This window comes from Giraffa tippelskirchi, chromosome 9 (genome assembly GCF_054371585.1).
Source record: "Giraffa tippelskirchi isolate mGirTip1 chromosome 9, T2T-mGirTip1v1.2.pri, whole genome shotgun sequence".
Lineage (NCBI taxonomy): Eukaryota > Metazoa > Chordata > Mammalia > Artiodactyla > Giraffidae > Giraffa > Giraffa tippelskirchi.
Genome location: NC_137283.1, coordinates 152,772,178 through 152,794,493, shown reverse-complemented (window position 1 = coordinate 152,794,493; position 22,316 = coordinate 152,772,178). Strand labels below are relative to the sequence as shown.

The 22,316-nt window shown below is 36.6% G+C and overlaps 1 protein-coding gene across 1 annotated transcript; it reads right to left on the bottom strand.

Moving 5' to 3' along the window:
• Positions 1-4,995: 4,995 nt before the first annotated feature.
• Positions 4,996-22,017, bottom strand: MYCT1 (MYC target 1). Its single transcript, XM_081526686.1, is given in 3 exon segments — positions 4,996-6,900; positions 21,839-21,915; positions 21,917-22,017. Coding segments are annotated over 3 exon segments (690 nt in total). The 3' UTR covers positions 4,996-6,388.
• Between the last annotated feature and the right edge of the window lie 299 nt (positions 22,018-22,316).

The following is a 22,316-nucleotide window of genomic DNA, read 5'->3' as shown; positions in this document are numbered from 1 at the left end:
AGGAATAAACTAGGTCAGAGATCTTTCTGACTTCAGGGTGGATGTGTGTGAGATCAGTGGCTCAGTCTTGGCCAACTCTTTGTGATCCCATGGACTGTAGCCCACCAGGCTCCTCTGTCCATGGGGCTTTCCAGGCAAGAATACTGGAGTGGGTTGCCATTTCCTCTTCCAGGGGATCTTCTCGACACAGAGATTGAACTCGTGCCTCCTGCAGCTCCTGCATTGGCAGGAGGATTCCTTAGTGCTGCACCACCGGGAAGCCCAAAACGCTGAATAGGCTAGCAAATAAACAAGTCATAGTATATGGATTCAGTGGAATATTATTCATCTATTAAATAATGAATCTCTAAAAACAGTAAAAAAAAAATTAAAAATGAATCTTTGAAACATGCAACAACATGGATAAATTTCAAATACTTATCTTGAGAGAAAGAAACCAGAGGCAAAATAGCACATGTTGTGTGATTTCATTTGTAGAGAACTTGGGGACAAATAAACGTAATCCATGATGATAGGAAGTACATCTATGTATGTTTAAGTGTTGGTTGCTCAGTCATGATGACTCTTTGCAACCCCATGGACTGTAGCCCACCAGGCTCCTCTGTCCATGGGGATTCTCCAGGCAAGAATACTGCAGTGGGTTGTCATGTCCGCCTCCAGGGGATCTTCCCAACCCAGGGATCAAACCCAGGTCTCACACACTGCAGGCAGATTCTTTCCCATCTGGGCCACCAGGGAAGCTGAAGAATGCTGGAGTGGGTAGCCTATGTCTTCTCCATCGAATCTTCCTGACCCAGGAATCGAACAGGTGTCTCCTGCATTGCAGACAGATTCTTTACCAGCTGAACTACCAGGAAACCCTTAATATGGGTGTCTATCTATTTCAAAATGGATCAAATTCAACACTTAAAATGCAATGAATCTAATTGTATATGAATTAAATCTCATAAAGTTGACTCCAAGTATAAATTGTAAATAGCAAGATTTAATTTAAAAAATTAAACTTCAAAATTAAAAAAAAATTCTGATTACCCACTATCCAAACTCACTCAGAAAAATTATTTCCATGTAAATATTTTAAAAAATATTTTTCTATTTTTATTCAGTTCAGTTCAGTTCAGTTGCTCAGTCATGTCCAACTCTTTGTGACCCCATGAACCGCAGCACGCCAGGCCTCCCTGTCTATCACCAACTCCTGGAGTTTACTCAAACTCATGTCCATTGAGTTGGTGATGCCATCTAACCATCTCACCCTCTGTCGTCCCCTTCTTCTCCTGCCCTCAATCTTTCCCAGCATCAGGGGCTTTTCCAATGAGTCAGCTCTTCACATCAGGTGGCCAAAATATTGGAGTTTCAGCTTCAACATCAGTCCTACCAATGAACACCCAGGACTGATCTCCTTTAGGATGGACTGGTTGGATCTCCTTGCAGTCCAAGGGATCTCAAGAGTCTTCTCCAACACCACAGTTCAAAAGCATCAATTCTTCAGCACTCAGCTTTCTTTATAGTCCAACTCTCACATCCATACATGACTACTGGAAAAACCATAGCCTTGACTAGACGGAACTTTGTTGACAAAGTAATGTCTCTGCTTTTTAATATGCTGTCTAGGTCTAGGTTGGTCATAACTTTCCTTCCAAGGAGTAAGCATCTTTTAATTTCATGGCTGCAATCACCATCTGCAGTGATTTTGGAGTCCAAAAAAATAAAGTCAGCCACTGTTTCTACTGTTTCCCCATCTATTTGCCATGAAGTGATGGGACCAGATGCCATGATCTTAGCCTTTATTTTAATGTTTACATTTATTATTCATTGTAAACTTATTTAAGATAAATGAGAGAGATATTTTTCTCTTTCACCATCTAGTTTCCCCCAAACATTTGTGAATCAATTTTTTCATTTATCAGAAATTCTACTCTCAACATCAGTAATTTTCCATACGTTCTTTGTTTGATTTGTTTCATTTATTCTATTAAATTGATTTGTACATTATTTTCTTTTGATATTTTTGTTGAATGATAACTTTAGCTTTAAGAATATTTTAATATCTAATAGCCCAGATTCTTTCTCATTACTCTTCTTTGTCAGAATCTTGATGACTTTGTCTCAAGTTTTATTTCCAACATGACTTCCATCTTCATCTATAAAATACAAACAAAAAGATACAAAAATCAAAGCATAAACCCTTACAGAAGGATTCTGACTGAAATAGGCTGAATATATAAATTAATTTATAAAATACCTTAAAATATTGAGGCTTCCTAGCTATAATTAAGTCATGTCCCTCATGTATATTCAAATATTTCTTTATATCCCTGAGTGTGTTTTTCATTTGTTTTAAATTGCCTGTTTTCCTAAAATAAATACTCTAATTTCACCAGCAGTTGCTAATAAAATTTCTCATAATACACTTGTGCCCATATTTCTTAATTTATCAGCTTCAGAAATAAAGCCGTATATATTAAATTTCTGTTTTGTTAGAAACCTTTTTGGTGAGTGATCGTAGTCTAACTCAATTTGATCTATAGAAAAATGAAAATTTGCTAGAAAGCTATTATAGTATTCAGTTGAATCCAGGAAAGATTTCATTACTCTTGCCTTATGAAGGCAAGGAATGTATCCAGCCTTCAGGAGCTACAAAAACTAAGAATTTCAAATCCATTGACTAGTGCATTTTTTTTTTTTAATTTCTCTCTGTGGATCAGTTTAATTTCTTTCCTATCACATGGCAGGAAAACAGCTTTTACATCTTACTTCTTACAGTTTTAATCATCTAAGAGATACTGATCTCTCTTGGGATCCCTACCACAAAATCCTTTGCAAAGGACCACAGGATTTGTTTGATCAGACGCCTTCTAGACCAGTCAATGAGGTTACATTGGATGTGGTGATAGTTTCTGCTATAATCACATGGATAGCTAGTTAGGGAAAGAAATTTGGTTTTCAGACTAGTAGAGGGTTTGGCAGCCAGAAGAGCATGTCCTCTACTCTCACACTATGAAAGATAAGCAACCTATCCCTTCTTTTGCTCCTGATACCCAGTAGCTAGGTAATTTTGGTAATTTCTAGCTTGATTTGTTTTTTTCTTTCTTATGAGTAAATCAGATACTACTCGCACTAAAATTAGACACTTCTGTAGCTTTGCAGTTTTTTTTTTTTTTTCTTGTGATTTTCATGCATTACTAGGGTTCTTTTTCTTAGTTTCAGAAAGCTTATTTCTAGTCGTTCCAAGACTAGGCAATATATACATTAAGCAAAATTCCAAATGAACCAATAGGACTGTCTACTGATATCAGAAAACAGAGAGCCAGACATGTTGGGGAGGGAAGTGGAGATCAAAAGGGTGAAGCTTGTCAAAAAAGGCATAAACATCTAGTTGTGAAATAAACAAACTCTGGAGAAGTAATGTGCCGCATTGTGACTATAGTTAATTATACCATATTGTATATTTGAAAGATGCTGAAAGTAGATCATATACACTGTAAAAATGGATATATCCAACCAGTCAATCCTAAAGGAAATCAGTCCTGAATATTCATTGGAAGGACTGATGCTGAAGCTGAAACTCCAATACTTTGGCCACCTGATGCAAAGAACCGACTCATTGGAAAAGACCCTGATGCTGGGAAATATTGAACGCAGGAAGAGAAGGGGACAACAGAGGATGAGATGGTTGGATGGCATCATGAGTTTGAGTAGGCTCTGGGAGTTGGTGATGGAGAGGGAAGCCTCACGTGCTGCAGTCCATGGTGTTGCAAAGAGTCAGACACAACTGAGCAACTGAACTGAACTGAACTGAGAGTAGATCCTCAAAATTCTCATCACAAGTAACTAAGTGTGGCTGCGGATGTTAATTAGAGTGGACTACAGTGATCATTTTGCAGTATATACGTATATCAAATCCTTATGTTGTACACTTAAAACTAATATAAGGTTAAAAGTAAATTATATCTCAAAAAGTTTATTCTCTAAAAAAGTTAATTAACTCTGAAGTTGTTTATCTAGTGAGATAAGAATCTAAATTCATGTTTTTAACAAATAACTTATTTTTCATCTATATTAATTCACTGAAAATTCTGTTCTTTTCTTTGTGATGTTACCCTTTTTCTGTTATACGTTATTAGATAAAACAAGGTTTGTGTCTCTGGAATAGTTTATAAAGAACGATTTTTTTCCCCATTTTTTAGAGAATGATCTTGATTGAGCTAAAATACCAAATAAATAGGAAATGGTCACAGGCTATTCAATAAATAAACTCTGAGTGAAAATTGACATCAGTTTAATTTTATTTCATAATCAACTAAATATTTCAAATAAAATAATTATAGTTAAGAAAAGTCCTCCAGTTTTTGTTTTAATTTCACGTTTTATACATTGCACAATATTTATAAGATACTCATTTTGATCATTTCATAACTTGGTGAGGGAGGAGGCAAAAATTCTTTCAGATGGTAAATACACCAGAGAATTTCTGCTCGTTTTCCTTATTTGAGAGAGAGAAAGCAGTTTTTACTCTCAACGTAAATTTTACACGGAAACCATATAGTTTGCTTATCTTGCATATTAGACATTAAAGACGGCATGCAAGCAAAGAGAGATAGTTGGATGGCAACACTGACTCAATGGACATGATTTTGAGCAAACTCCAGGAGATAGTGAAGGACAGGGAGGCCTGGTGTGCTGTAGTCCATGGGGTCCCACAGACCTGGACACGACTTAGCGACTGAACAGCAACAAGGAAAGATCTCTTGAAATTTTATGTGGCTATAACTAAGGTTGTATAAAAAAAACTTGCAACAAATTTGTTATCTTTAGAGCTTTTTTCTCTTTTCTTCCTTCCTTCAACTGTCCCCCCTTCCCTCCTCCTTCCTTCTTTCAGGTATATTGCATTAGAAAGCATCTATTTATAGACATTTACTATAGACATCATTAAGCATAACTGTCCTTGAGGAACAATGGAAAAATGTAAGCTAAAAAAAAAGACAATAAAGAAAATGCTATACAGAATCTTTTATTGTGTAAATATCTATTACAGTATTGAATCATATTCAGCCACCATTAGCTGGGACTGCTGCATTGCAGAAACTACAATGAGAGGACATTTTTCTTCACAGAAAATCCCAGTGTTCAGAGAAGAAACAGCAACATAAGCTAAATATTCACTATATCAGAAACAAACCCCGGGTCTTTTGAGTAATAATTCTGGGAACTCATGTCCTTAAATGAAAAAGATCAGCCAGGCATCTCTGGCCACTGAAGCTCTCTTCCTTTAAAAGGGTGGCTTCTTGTGGAGGTGGACTCCTTAAAGAACTGTCTGCACCAACAACCATTTGGCATAGTTTCATCTTTGTACAAAGACTCTTCACAGAAGCTGACGTTGAAATCCACAGAGAAGTTAATAAAAGATGATGACCGATGGGCCCATCCAGGAAGGAAGATTCTTCATGGTTGTAACAGCTAATTTGGATAACAGACTTTGTCTCTACTAGCCCTCCTTGATTTGTCTGGGAAGTTACAGAAAATCCTTAGGTAACAAGCTTTCCTCATTGCTATATTTAAATGTAAGAAATAAAGTTTATCCCTTAAGAAAAATGTAAACTCGGTATTAAAGTTTATTTTTAGATCAAATGAATTGGATTTGCTATTGTTTTTATAACAATATAACGAAAACAGTAAAGAAAGGTCAAATCATCAAGTGAGTAAATCCAAGGATTTTGCCTCAGTGAAGTGGGTAACTATTCTTGGGAAAAGAACAAAAGGAGCTGGGGGGAAAATAAGTGTCAGAATTGCAGTATTCTGTAACACTCACTGAGTTCAGCTTCCTTTGCTTGATTTCCTCACTTGTCACAAATGACTGAAATCAAGGAACTTTAGAATCTCCTATGTTCCATCATTTTATGTCCATAAAATCAGTAAAAATCCAAGACTGTCAAATGGTTCACTTGTCTTTCTAAAGAAAGTTAAATTAAAATCCCTTAAGACAGGAATTTTTTTAAGTTACACAGTAATTTTTTCCCCCTTTATAGTCACATTGGACATTGAATGAAGATTGTAAAGCACAAAAATCCAAAGTTTTTGTTTTAGTCTAAAAGATATATATACTGTATCCAGCTGATTCTTAAGTAAGAATCACCATCTTTAAAAATTCCCACGTTGAATACAAAATACATAAATATATAACTATTTGGAAAAATATTATTTGTGTGTGTGAGACAAAAAAAAAAAGGAAATCTGTTTTACATTGTGATGTCCAACTTGTGTGTGCGCATTTCAGCTTGGAAACTCATTAGGCATTTGGGCCATGTCCTCAAAATTCTGTTTTGCCTATTTGTAATTTCCCTTCAATAAAAAACAAGAAAAGAAAGAAACAAAAACAGAAGCACCCTACTCAGGAATCCGAGAAAGCCTTTATGATGGACTCGTAGGCAGGTGGGGGTGGTGTTGAAATGCCAATCCGAAGACTGTTACTAGACCAGTGGAGATCCGGACGGCCCAGGCTGTGGGAAGTGTTGATGGTGGAGGAGGTAGTGGATGAGGGGAAAGTCACCAGCTGACTCTCAGTTTCCACAGGAAGCGGTGGGCATTGCAGAAAGGGGTGGAAAGTTGAGCCCCTGAAGCTTGATTTTCTTGGAAAGGAATTGGCTTGTTCCAGGGAAGCTTGTCGCTGGAAAGTGAGGCTCGCCAGGCTGAGGTTGCTTCGACGTTCACAGCCACTGTGGCGGTAAAATCCATTTCTGTTGAGGCCGTGGGTATATGAAGATCTGGATCGCCGGCTTGAACTCCACTGCGAGATGGGGGCGCTGGCCCTTCTTCGAGACAAACAGACAGACAAAGCCCAAATAAATCCTCCGATTACAAGTACCGTTGCCACGGATACCGTGAAGGACATTATCACATCCTCTGAAACAAAGAAAACAAATAGGTAATATGATTTATAGATAGGTGTTCAACTAAATATACAGGCAAAATGCAAATGAGGACTATGGAATATGTGATTAACTTAGATTTTGGATTTGGGAGATAGAAGATGGTGTTGAGTGCGTATAAATAAATGAAGCTGATAGGCTTCCATTTATCAAAGAAAAACAATACAGGATGTAAGAGGACATCTTTTTAGCTGTAACATTCCACATTGCTTACATATTTTCTTATCTTTAAGAAATCAATAATTAAAAAGTCTCAGTTTTTGAAAAAAGGCTTTTCTTTATTTAGCTCATAAATTTTTATAGTTGCAAATATAATCCAAAGATTACTTCCTTTTGAAAATTACAGTAGTAAAAAATGTGCCAAAAATCAATAAAGAATTTCATAGTCACATTGACTTTGCCTTTTCCTCTGTCTGCTTTCAAATCCCCACCAGTGTCTCCCACCCTGCAGGTGGCATGATGCCTCACTTCCTGTCTATCTGAGACAGGAAGTGCTGCGCTAGAGCCATCTGGGAGGCTGACTGATTTATGTCATATTTCCAGAACTCCTGGACTGTCACCTTTATCTTTGACTCATTGATGACATGAGCTATACAGACTGCTGAGCTCTTTCTTGGTCCCCAAGCTGGTTCATGCCCTTGTGATCATGAAATTCCTGTCCCCTGAACCTCCATGGAATCTCTGCTATACACCAGTATCCTCCAATTCACAGAACTTGTCCAGATTTCCTGTTGTAAGGAGGGAAAAATGCCTTTCCTAAATAACTTATTGCTTCTTTTTGTGAACTAAAAACATATTCTCTAATAAAACTGGGTAGCAGAGCCCTGCATTAACTGGAAAGACATGCTGAATACTAGAAGGCCCCTCCACCCTTATCATTCACCACACACAGACACACACACCCATGATCTAACCCAGAAACCATATTGATTTTCACACTATCCCAAAATCTGTTGTTCTCACTCAAATTCCATACATTTCAGTATATTTTCCCCCGATACCTGGACATAACTTTAGAATTTTCTATTTGGAAAACTCAGTATGCACTGAATTTTAAATATAGTCAATCCACCAACTGAGTATGGTTCATGAAAAAAGACCAGCAGAAAATCCATCAAGCTGATCCCAGCCCAAGTTGCCCACCCACAGAATTATGAGCTAAGTAAATAGGGTGGATTGTTACACAGCAAAAGCTAATTGATTCAGGGTTCCAAACTCAGCTCTATTCCTAACATAATGTGTGATTTTTATAAAAATTTATTTAGACTCACTTATTTTATTACTTTCTTCAAATGAAGGAGCTAGATTTTATGATAATAAAAGTTCTTTCCAGTTTGTTAATGTAGTCTATGACAGTATGCCCCAAATCTATAATATAGAAATAACAAAACAAGCCAGTATTAATAAATAAAAAGAATACTCATTGTTCCTTAATTTCTGGACCTATTTTAGCATCCTTCTACCTTTTATTGTCATGTTTTTCTCCTGCGGAAAGACCGTATTTGTTATGTCCAATTTTTACAGTTATCACAAATGCTTGTATCAAAATCTCTAAAACAACTCTTTATATCAAATCTAAGCAATGAATTCTTTATAACAGGAAGATGACTTCTGAAATGCAAGATGATTTATGACAGATCTTCTAGACCCAGGATTGTTCTTTAAAATTGTCTCTCATCTAATAGTGAGTCATGGCTTTAAAGTGAAATCGCTTGAGACTGGAGTTTCATAGAGTTAGGCTTTATCTGGAAAAAGCAATCAGCACAGTCAGAACCTAAAATTAGCCTTATTGATAATACAGTAAAATTCCAAATTAACTTGTAACTATCAGTGCCCCCAAATATTTGGAACTTAAAAGAGAAATTCTAGAAAATCTGGGCTGCCAATGCAATGAGACCATGTAAATCAGGATTTTCCAAAGTTTCTTCTGAAAAACAACAGAGGACAACAAGGTGACCAAATAAAAAAATACAAAACCATGCTTTCGGCATAATTAGAAGACAAAAAATATCCAAACTTCAGTTTATCTAAAAAATAAATGATGGAAAACAGAAACTAATAAATTATCTCCCATACTTCCACCACGCTGTCATGGAGAAGAAGGAAAATTCTGGAAATACTGAAAAAAAAAAGAGTTTTTTTCCCTCCTTACATTTTTCCCTCTTTACAACAGGAGATCTGGACAAGTTCTGTGAATTGGAGGATACTGGTGTATAGCAGATCCATGGGCATACTGGAAAGGACTTATAAGTGAAAATAAGAATGGGAAGAGGCAGTCTTGGAAAGTAATCGCTCCTGTGAGGAAGAGTCCTATCATAAAAAGATCACACATTTTATGATTCTACTCACATGAAATGTCCAGAAGACACAAACTACATAGAAAAAAGTAGATTGGTGATGGTCTAGGGCAAGGGGCTGAGGTGGAAGGGAATGGGGGGGTACCTCTAGTGGGGAAAGGGTTTCTTTTTGAAGGACAGAAGTGAAGGTGAAAGTTGCTCAGTTGTGTCCAACTCTTTGCGACCCCATGGACTATACAGTCCATGGAATTCTCCAAGTCAGAATTCTGGAGTGGGAAGCCTTTCCCTTCTCCAAGGGATCTTCCCAACCCAAGAATCGAACACAGGTCTCCTGCATTTTAGGTGGATTCTTTACCAGGTGAGCCACAGGGGAAGCCTAAGAATACTGGAGTGGATAGCCTAGCCCTTCTCCATCAGGGAAGCCCCTTTTTGAAGGACAAAATGTTCTTAAATCAGATGCTGGTAGTGGTCACAACTCCTATAATAAAACCATTTAACTGTATGCTTTAAGTGGGGGAACTATATGGTCTGTGAAATATATCTCAATAAAATTGTTTAAAAGGAGAAAGAAAAAGACAGGTGCTTTTTAGAAACCATGCAATGAAGGAGGAAAGAGGCAAGACTGAGGGGAAACTTGAGGATCCTTCAAAGCAAAAGAAAATTTAAAACAAAGGACATGCAATTCCTCCCAACTCCACTCTCTAAAAATTAAAATCAACCAGTAAAAAGCAACCAAACACACGCGCACACACACACACACACACCCCACAGTCAGCCAGTAAAAACACCATGTTTTGCTACCCTGAGGAAAGGATGAACCTAGAATGACTCCCAGGTTCTGCTGTGGGCAATGAAGGTGGATAGGTGCTTACTAGTATGTTTGTCCAAACAGGGAAGTAACGTGAGACTGTAGAACTGGGGCTGAAACTGCTATTAGGAAGATGTTGAATTTGTAAGTCCCTGGCAGGAGCCTGGTAGGCTACAGTCCATGGGGTCGCTAAGAGTCGGACACGACTGAGCGACTTCACTTTCACTTTTCCCTTTCATGCACTGGAGAAGGAAATGGCAACCCACTCCAGTATTCTTGCCTGGAGAATCCTAGGGATGGCGGAGCCTGGTGAGCTGCCGTCCATGGGGTCGCACAGAGTCGGACACGACTGAAGCGACTTAGCAGCAGCAGCAGCAGGCGTGTACATTAGGAATTCAGGGTTAAATAAATATGGAGTTTAAAGGGATGCAAAAATCGGAATCTTCATGCAGCAAGAGAGTTCAACTATCCAAGCAACGTACTTCTACTAAAAGAAACGAATGTGTTTATAGAAGTGAGTTGAGAACAAGCTTCCAGGAAAACCAGAATTTAACAGGTGGTGGAGGTCAACACCTGGGAAACACAGAAGGGCTAATTAGGATGGCCCACAGAGACCAGAACCATTACTAGCACTGAATCAAAGCGAGAAGAGAATTTTAGGGAGAAGTGATTAGCAACCAGGCGCCCCAGAGAAATTTATCAATTCATTTGTTAGCATATAAAGCACCCACTAGATACCAAGTACTGCTAAGCACAGAGAGAGCAGGGAAGAAAATAGTCTGTAGCAGAGTTAACATTCTAGAAGACTTAAAGTAAGAAAAATGCCCTTTAGGTGGGGCAGTGAGTGGGTCATTGGCCACTTTATGCACAGTAGGTTGGGGGTCAGATGATGGAAGGCCCTGAGTACTTATCCAAGAAGCTCTTCCCTGTGGGCAAAGAAGAGGCTTGAGCAGTTACCCATAGGAAGGATAACAATGGAGCTGGTGTTGATATCTGCGGTAGACTGAAAACAGAGAAGCAGGAAGGAGAGTGAAACAATGATTCGAACATGCAGTAATAATGGCTTAACCTGGGAAGTTGTAGTAAGAATAGGAAAGATCCTGATCATGGGAATCTCACAGTGAAAAGAAAGTAAAAATTATTCCATAGTATCACATCATCTAATGTCCTAGAGATAAGACCCTGAGGAGCATAATGGTGATAAACTGAGGCTTAGAAGCTCTTGCTCCTAAAATCTAAATAATAATGTTATTTTATAGTAGTAATTTGATAATCAGGTCAAATTTTAATGTTTTAGAAATTCTAGTATCTGCTTACTTTATATTTGCTTGCCTTTGCCATTTTATGCAACAGTAGTTTATCATAGATTTACTAGATAAAATTTTAATTTGTGTTTTAATAACTACATCTTTCCTTGAAGTTCTGTGTTGTTTATAATAGCTGTCTAAATTCTGGATTTCACTGAAAAATGTTTTAATTGCTCTTATAAGAGAACTAAATAAAAATCATAAACTACTCAAATACTTCATAAAACCCAGTCCTTTGTCTTCTTCCAAAGAAGTATGTGAATCCAGAAATTTTACTAAATTCAGTTCTTTTGTTAAGAAAAACACCTAATTTTACTCTATTTCAGTGAGGTTTAGCAACCTTTATTTTTGTGAGGTGTATTGCACATAATTTGAATAATTTATTGTGGATTATTAAGTGGTCAGTTGTCTCTGGAAGAGTTTATTCATTAAGTAGTTTATGCTCCAGAGGATTCATAAGTTGATTACCATGATAAACATTTTAATCAAAGAATATGAATAAAGTCACTCAGAAATTCTGTCTTCCTGTTTAGAATAGATGAATGAGAGGTATATTATGATTCATTTTAATGTTATTGTGTCTTTGAGTAGAAAAATAATGCATTAATTTGAGACTTAGTTGGTAAACTGTAAGCTCCTTCTAAATTTGAACTTCTATCATTCTAAACTAGAAAGTTTTCACTAAAACTAAGATTAGGAAAATTTTGATGTTGGAATGAATACAGTTGACAAAACGCAACCCTATTTTTATTTCATTATTTTGGTAAACAGTAATATGCATTTCTAATTTGATTAATTTAATAAATGGTCTCGGGCACTATTTTAAGTGTATTACATCCCTTAATTGTCAAACAATCCCAATTAGGGAAAAGCTCTTTACCTTTGGTGTGTTGTAAGAAAATATTAATCTGAAGTGAAAAACTTGAAATGCATAAAACTGTATTGACTTAATACCAGATTTGGTAGCCAGTTACAGATAGAAATACTTGGGGGAAATGTGGTAAAGCAGCGTTATGTATTCTGCAATTACATTTCCCTGAATCAACAACCTCCCCTGGAGAATTTTAAATATCAACAACTTCAGATATAGAATCAGAGATATAGTGTTTCAACTAAAACAAACTCCTAAAAATGCCTCAGCTCAAACTCTGAGTTTTTTGATATTGAAACAGAGTTATGCTTTCGAATTGCAGTGTTGAAGAAGACTCTTGAGAGTCCCTTGGACAGCAAGGAGATCAAACCAATCAATCCTAAAGGAAATCAACCCTGAATATTCATTGGAAGGACTGATGCTGAAGCTGAAGCTCCAATACTTTGGCCACCTGACATGAACAGCCAACTCACTGGAAAAGACCTTGATGCTAGGAAAGACTGAGGACAGGAGGAGAGTGACAGAGGATGAGATGGTTGGATGGCATCACCGACTGAATGGACATGAGTTTGAGCAAATCCTGGGAGATGGTGAAGGACAGGGAAGTCGGATGTGCTGCAGTTCATGGGATCACAAAGAGTCAGACGTGACTTAGCAACTGAACAGGAAGATTTATGCTATAGCTGTGTTTGTCTGTTAGTTGCTCAGTCGTGTCTGACTTTGCGATCCCATGGACTCTAGCCCACCTGACTCTTCTGTCCATGGGCTTCTCTAGGCAAGAATACTGGAGTGGGTTGCCATCTCCTCCTCCAGGGGATCTTCCCAACACAGAGATCGAACCCAGGTCTCCCACATTGCAGGCAGATTCTTCACCGCCTGAGCCATCCACTGCACATAAATAAAATGTTTAATTTATTTTAATAATTGAATATTGACAATCAGCACTAGTCAGGGGACTGTTGCTTTCACTCAGATATGACATAAAGTGAGAAAATAAATACTAATGTCTGCAAAGTATTGGGTTGGCCAAAAAGTTCATTTGAGTTTTTCGATAAGATATTACAGAAAACCCAAGCAAACTTTTTGACCAAGCATTTTCTTGCTTTTGTGTATAAACCTGTGTAACCACTAGAGTCTGATGGAGGGTTCTGAATATCTCAGTATATAAGCATGTATAATAGATGAGATTAAAGAGACATACTTACTTTATTTCAACTAAATGAAGCTAAAATCTTAAAATCCCATAAAAGCATTTAGTTTACAAGAGTTCTTATACATCGTCTCAGTGCATATGCCCTCTGAGCCCTTCCACCACAGTCTCTTCAGACAATGTGTTCTAAAAGGTTAATCTATAGCCAAAATTAGCATAAACTTCATTTCAAGAAAATATTAGAAACTTTTAAAATGTAAAATCAAGGGGAAACAATTTTACTTCAAGTAACAACAATTATAATGCAACTAGAAAGATCAAATGATTGCTTTAAAAATGACAAATGTCCCTTTAAAGGAAAAAAGGAACAAACTCTAACATTAGTAAGGCATGGCATATAACTTAAGTGTTATCCTATTTTGTAAATTAAGTCTATATACTTACTAAGGGGCTGGCACATTGGTCCTCAAAGAACGACAGCTATTATTACTAATGGATGTATAGCTTTCCTGTGTCATTTGACTCTTCCTAGCCTAATAATAATGGTCACTATAGTGCCTTCCAATTCTAAGATTCTAATATTGAATCTGGTTTTCGATAAATCTAATCCATACCTAAAATTCTGGCCACTAGTAGCAAAATTTAGTAAATGTCACCACCTAGTGGCCTTGAGTTGAATCGTTCTAATATCTGAAAAAAGATTTTATCTTTGACAATAGGACATTGATCAATTCACAAAATCCTTTGCAATCTTAAAAATCATTAAGCTTAGCTGTTACTGAAGTAGACTGTGCTGTTCTTGGTACCCTAGAGAATATAGCAGGATTGTTCAGACAATAAGATTTTGGCAAAAATTGTTTTTAGGAATAATTATATTTAAGATTCGGAAAACTTAATTACAATAATTTAATAAGAGCAAGCATTTCCTATGTGTATCTCATCTCCCAGAAAATCCTACTGGGTCTGTTGTCAGAACGTATCCAGAATTCAGCTTCTCATTATCTACTCTGCTACCTTCCTGATCCAAGTCACCATCATCTGTGACTTGGACTATTACTATAGCCTTCTCTCCGGTTCCTGCTTCTCTCCTTGTTCAATTCTCAGTACAGTAGCCAGAGTGAGCCTTTTAAAGTGTTAGTCAAATCACATCACTCTTTCGTTCTAAACCATTCATTTCTCCCAGAGTATAATAAAATGTAAACTTTCCCAAATCCCCTTGAAGCTCCACCTTGATCTGTTCCTTGTTATCTGTGCTCCTCACTACCCTTCCCCTGGTTCATTTATCTCCATCCACACTGCCCTCTTTGCCATTCCTTAAACACGTCATCTGTGCTCCTGACTTAGAGCTTTGTGTGAGTTATAACCTATTCCTGAAACTCTACTCAGCTGTTTACACAGGTGACTTCTGGTCTTCACTCACATGTCACCTTCTCATTGGGAGCTACCCTGACCATCCTATTTAAGGGTCATCCTGTCCCACCTCTGATGCCTAACTGCCCCTGTTGGTTTTCTTTTATTCTTTCTAGATTACTAGAAACTAGACTAACTGGACTGTGAGATAAATAAGGAAAAGTCTGGGATATTTGGAAATAGTTTTGATCAACAAAATAAGACATAAGTCATACTATGAACATAATTATTCAACAGTATTGTTTAAGTAGAAGGTAAGTTAAACTATGTTCAGAAGGAACAGGGTAGACCATCCCTTTCTGTGTGTGATAAAACAACATGTATCAAACCACTGGAACCATTTATAAAATACAGATCAAAAAAATATATTTTTTAATCTGAGTGTAGTCATTAGGGGGCTTCCCAGATAGCGCTAGTGATGAAGAACCCACCTGCCAATGCAAGTAGACATAAGAGACGCAAACTCAATCCCTGGATCTGGAAGATACCCTGGAGGAGGGCTTGGCAATCCACTCCAGTATTGTTGCCTGGATAATCCCGTGGACAGAGGAGCCTAGCGGGCTACAGTGACATGGCTGAAGAGACTTAACTCATAGTCATTAGAGACTTACCCAAACTGCTAACTTGAGGGAGCAAATTTTAAGAGAAAAGAAAATCCCTTATCACAATAATCTGTAAAGAGAGGCAAAAAGTCTAGTAGAATTCTGTGAAATCTCAGAACGCAAGTTTAGACCGCAAAAACTGGAGTTCAGGTGATACCAAGGAAGGTAGACTCTGGGAAATATTCTAGACTCTGAGTTGGGCTTCCAAAGAGCTACCCCCTAAGAGTAATAGCAAATAAGCAAAAAAGTAGACCTCACAAAGATAGAAATACAGTTAACTCTTGAACAACATAAGTTTGAACTGCACAGGTTCACTTATACATGGATATTTTTTCAATAAATGCATAGTAGTGGTTTCCTCTGGGGATGATGTAAGCGGGGTTGACTAAAAACTGTCATTAGGAAACTTTTCAGGTTGTAGGTAACGTTCTATATCTTTACTGGACTTTGGGTTACTCAGGTGTGTATGTATTTATCAAAATTCAGCAAATATTCAGTTATGATCTGTGCACTTCATTTTTTGATCATTTTACACATTTTATTGATGTACATTTGACCTTAAAAGAAAAAAACCCTAAAAATATTAAATTCTTGTTAATACTATAAATGATAAATTAATTAGGGGGAAGCATACTGATACCTTCAATTTTCTTGGAAATATAAACTAATTGGTTGATAAAATGAATATTATAAAAATGTTAATAGTAAAATCTAGGAGTAAGTATATGGACAGTCACTGCAAAATTCTTCAATTTTTTTCTGTATATTTCTTTCATAATAAATTTTAGAAAAGTATATGAGAGAAGGTCATGAACAACTTTAAGGCAACACATTTAGAAATTTAATTCAAATGGGCAAATTCCTACAAAACACAAACTGCCCTAAAGTAATCAAATAGTCAATAGGAAATCTGAATTATCCAATATTGTTAAACACATTGACTTTTCACTTAAAACCTTCCTGTTAAAAATACTACAGATAATTACACTTGTGAATTCTTTCAAACATTTAAACAATAAACAATGCCACTTTTATACAATTTTTTTCCAAATAATAGAATTTTTTCTACTTCCTAACCTGTTTTAAGAAACCTGCCTAACATTGATACCAGAATCTGACAAGGCTATTGTAAGAAAAGACTACTATAAGCAAATTTCTATCATTAACATAGATGCAGAAGTTCTAAAGTCAGGAACCTATTAAAAATAACATTCTTCTAGGCTCTGCCTCATCCTACTGAGTCAATCTCTGAGCATGGAGTTCAGTGAGAGATGAATCATGAAACTTCTGTCTGTGGAACTGAGATACAGAAGTTTTAAAGATAAGCGTTTATAAACACTTGTCAATCAAACTTCCTAGATAACTGATATAAAGCAAGTAATTAGCAGGCTGTTAATGAAATGTTGCATGGACATTCAAGAGTTTTTAAAATACAAATTAAAGATACACATTTGAAACATAGTATTTGTTTACTATTTGGGAAGAGGGGATATAAAGAACATTGTTGGGGTGCGTGCCCAGCCCATAAGCTTTCTCCCTCCTCACCCTCTCTAGAAACAACCTTCTTCCATCTTCTGGGGTAGATCCCTCAGTGACATATTTTTTTTCTCAGGTTATGAAATAAAGTTTTCAGCTATTAACCAAGGTTTGCTGCCCTTGACAGCACTTGATTGCCCAACAAATCAATTAACAATCCTCTATCTCTTCAATTATGTTGGAGAGGATTAGGGCTCTTATCAAAGATGCACAGAAAAACAGAAAAAGCTGGTTCTCAGAATTACTAACAGGGTTATTAAATACTTAGAATAAAAGATAGTCATGAAAACAAATTGTTTTACTCCAATCACTAGACATTGTGAAAGAAACAAGACTGTTTTGGGTTTTTTGTTTCTTTGTTTGTTGCAGTTACAAAATACTGAGAGCCAAAAAGACTCAAGAATATATCTTTTACTCTAATGGACAGTGTTGGAAAAATAAACTGTGGTCCATGAGTCATGCCCAGGTCAACTTGGGCTGCTGTTTAAATACCACAGGCTGGGTGGCTTCAACAATAGACATTTATTTCTCACAGTTCTGGGAACTAGGAAGCTCACCATCCATGTGCCAACATGACCAGGTTCTGGTGAGAGCCCCACCCTCATCTCAGTGCTAGCACACAGACGGAGAAAGAGTAGTATCTCTTTCTCCCCTTATAAGGCCATTAGCCCCATCATGGGGGACCCAGCTTCTAATCTGACCCCAATTACCCTTCAAAGGTCCTATCTCCAAATAACATTGCATTGGGGGTTGAGGATTCAACATTGAATGGGGGAGGAGACATAAATATTCAATCCATAACAAGTGAATTTGCAGAAGCAGTGTGAAGAGAAGTTTTGGAGACCAAAACGGGCTATGTATACATGTGACTGGTGAGGGTCCTGGATAAGGGGCCATTACTCCATTTCTGCCTGTGATGAGCTACAGATTCATTTTGGGAATCCCAGAGAAATTGGTATCCATTTCCAACTTCTTGGGATCCAGATGGGAAAAATGATAAACCCGTCTGAGAAACTCTGGGTCCCTGAAAAGCAGAGTAGGGATGAGGAAGTATGGACATTAGTATACCCAGATCTAAGGGTCTTATATACAACCCAAATGCCCTCGGGTCCAAGGTTACGGAAGAGCATTCAACATTGTTCTGTGCCAGCTGAGACAGATGGCAAAGAGCCAATAGACTAGAAAGAAAAAATCACGCCATTAGCAAATGTCACACAGATCATACTAGTCAGGTTTTATGGTAATCATCTTCAGCAGTAAAGGCAAGAAGAAAGGGCAATGCCTCTAAAGCAGATGAGAAATACACATCAGTAAAGTCAACAGAGACCAGAACTTGACCAAGAACCAGCAGCCGTCTCCTTCTAACACACTTGATAGTGTAGAGTTCCCAGTCCTGCCTCATCCCCTTTCTAGCTTTAGAGAAAAGTAAAGAGGCGAGTGGGGAAACTTGAAGTAACTAAATTGAAAATAATTAGGTTAAATCAGATCTCCTGCATTATAGGCAGATTCTTTACGTCTGAGCCATCAGGGAAGGCCAAGGTTAAATCAGGTCTCTGTCCATGGAATTCTCCAGGCAAACTTTTACAGTATAATGTAATACTGGAGTGGGTAGCCATTCCCTTTTCCAGGTAATAACAGCCAAAACTACACAAATCCCTCTCAAGTCATTCAGTTCTCCGCACACTCGGCTTGTGTGTTTTTAACTTCTGTATATTTCCTGATAACATTTTTTCCTGAACTTCCTGAAATTCTCCAACCATGCCATATTTATCTCACAAACACTAGGCACATTGCCTAATATATAAGGAGTGGTCAGTCAATGCTTCTGAGTAAACTAATGAACTGGATAGATAAACAGATGAAAGAATGATTTATTAAGATAATATAAGAAATATGAATGAATATGAAATATGAATGTTCTTCCTAGAATTGTCTCCCTATTTGAACCTTATCTGATTTATAGAAACACATAAAGCCTCACTTTTTTTTCTAAAAAGAATTTAGGGATCAGGTGGTTCAGACAGTAAGGAATCTGCCTTCAATGCAGGAGACCTGGGTTCAATCCCTGGGTCAGGAAGATCCCCTGGAGAAGGGAATGGCTACCCACTCCAGTATTCTTGCCATAGAAAGAGGAGTCTGGCAGACTATAGTCCACGGTGTCACAAAGAGTTGGACACAATTTAGGGACTAACACTTTTATTTTTCTAACTCATAACATTCATTGCCATTTTACTGAATATTATCTTGCATTATTCCATAGCAATATAGACATATGTGGCATACATATGTTTGTATATGTATGAACACATAATCTCATCCAAGAGTGTAATCTTCTTTAGGACAGACATTGTAGATTTGATGAGGATTAAATCAGGTGAATAAAGGCAAATTCCTAAACCAATAAATTCTCTAATTTTTCATAATACTAACCAAAACCACACATGGTAAGACAAGAAGTATAATCAAATGGTCTTATTTAGGACTCTAAATATGAAAAGACTAACCAAGTTTAATGACACTTGTCTACAATTTCATTAAAGCAGAGTGCAGCAAACTCTCTCAGATTATGTTTCCCATTGCTTTCATTGGGGTTGTTTATAGGGAAGGGAAATGCATCAAAGAAAGCAAAAGTGAGAAATGCAAGTCTTCAGCTGTGTTGTCAGGCCAATTTTATTGATCGCCTTTGCATTAAATACTGTCATGTTTGTACAACATTTAGTAATTTTACTGGGTGATTATCTAGAAAATGTAAACTATCATTTTTGATAATAACCTGGTATCTTTATCTAATTTTTCAACATTCTTCAAAGTAAACCAGGAAAATTACATTTCAAAAACAATTTTTTACGCAGCCTTAGCATAAGTCTGGGAAATTTGTATGGTTTGATGTACAAATTTTGCTTTTCTAAACTGTTCTTTCCCTATCTTCTGAATTCAAAATGCCGACAAGCAGACAATTGATTTTGGAAGCAATAGACAATGCATTGCACTGCACTTTGCAGGATTTTCAAATAAGATTTTTTGTGGTGACAGTGGACATGATAGATATCAATTTAGATAGAAAAAGGAGATAAAAATTTTAAAAGTCAATATTTATATTTTAGGAAATTTTTACATTTCATAGATTCACATTTTTGCATTTTACACTTAATATTTTTTTTTACCCCAGAAGAAATAATGGGATCTTCTATATATTTTCCCCACATCATCAAACATTATAATGTTATATCTGCACAACATATCTGTTTGGCTTTGTTAATGCTTATCAATGTAACACTCCCCTTCCTGGTTTTCATTATTTCCATCTATTTTCCGTTGTATTCACAAAGTAAGATAAAGAAACATTCAGAAATATCTTTGGAACAACAAGTTTGAATTCTTTCTTAAGCATAGATTTCTATACTAAAAAAACATTATTGTAAGATTGGTAAATTGCCACTAAATATTCCATTTTTAACTGGGGTTATTTTATGATTATTCTCCATGTTTTAATCAGTGGATAATTATTTTTTTCCCTTAAATCTTTACATAGACTTGAAAATTTGACTTTGGTGAAAAAAAAATTGATATGGCTTTTACAGGTAATTTTGCAGTAAGAATTACTTTGCAATAATTTATACTCATTTTTGCAATGATGAATTTAGTGCAAACACATTCTCGCTATTTTTTTAGCATCTGTTTAGCACATTCACTTTCTCCATAAAGGAAAACAGCAAACTATATTGTAAGAAACCCATATAATTAAGACTCTCACAATTCATACTTGTCTTTTGGTGTAAAGTAGAATAACATTACCAAAAGCCATTATTTGCAATATGCAAGTATAATTTACTTTCTTTTTCTTAATTCTTTAAAAATTACAATAGGATATCTACTAATATCTCTCATCTTCAGACATGAAATTAACATAAATGTTGATGGTAAAAAGAGAATTCATTCCCTCCATGAAAATTTCTGTGATAGCAGAAAACCGGGTAGGTGGTTAGGGGCAGGCAGCACCCCTGCCCGTTTTCACCTGAGAGTTCCCCAAACATACTTTGGAATCACTGCAGAAAGTGTTAAATAGTTCCCTTGGGGAAGTGATCTCTTCATAAACTCCATTATCTCCTTTAAAATTTCTTTTCTGGATTTAACCCAACTTCTCCCTTTATTTTTAAAATTTCCCTAAACCCAAGTACCTGCATCAATTTCATGTCCCAGCCCTTCTTCCCTGAGTCTCCAGCCTTGGACGACGTGGATTTTACCTCAGCTCCATTCTGTTGCTGCTGATTGACTAGAAGTTGTGTCTGAACCCAGCCAAAAACTACTTTTGTATAGCTCCCTTTTTCCCTGTGATGGGCTTTCTTTATAATGTTATTTGTGATATTATTTCCACTTAACTTGTTCTGTTACAGTTTTTCTCTCTAATTTCATAATATGGTTTTTTTATTTGATCATGTCATCACATTCCTTCAGTACATTTATTATTTAGATTCACTTTGGAAATTAAAGAGTATAACACTGACAATGTAAGTTAAAATTAATCTCTGTAGAAATTCTTAGGTTCACTAAATAAGATATGTAATCTGTATAACCATAAGACAAAACAATTTTCCAGCGAAAACCACGTTAATATTTTCCAAGCAGCAATGACTTTCATTTTTTTCATTTTTATTCTTCTTATTTTCTATATATCATTTCCTATTATTTTCTTATTATTTTGTAACACCAGCCAAAATGTTGTTGCCCAGATTCTTCTTGAATGATTTCACAGCTCACTTTACAGATATTTTACATGAACAAATTTTTTTGTACTAAATCTATGAAAACGTTAGGTCGTTGATTTAGAGTAAGCAAAATGGCTCAGAAATTTCCAAGGTTTTAATCACCTCTAAGCAGTACATTTCTCCACATTCTAATTTTAAATTAAAAACAGCTAAAGAAAATCTTACCCCAAAAGTTTTCTGGCCATGGGCTCCCTAAACTTGTTGTGTTATTAGCCATAATATCCACAAAGAAGAGGAGAGAGAAGAAAAGCCAGTGTGTCCAGCAGCACTTTGAGCCTGTGTCTTTGTGGTTCGGCAGGAGAAAAATAATTTTCACACAACCTCTCATATACTTGTGTTTGCATGAAAGGAAATAAGTGTTTCATGTTTCCTGCTTTTATACTCAAATTAGCAACTGTTTTTCTTATCTTGGAATTCCACACAGTTCCTGAGACACAAAACAATTTCCTTCTCGTCATTTCCTCAGCTCAGTTGCTAAGTATCCGCCTTTTCCCCACCTCCAAACTGCTTTGGGGACATGAGGCTCCTTTTCTGCCCTTTCTCATCTCCTACTGACATGCAGAGGATGATTTCAAACTCTCAGCTACAGCACTTTGGGTTGAATTTGGATTGGATAAAGAAATGGACTGAAAAAAAAAAAAAA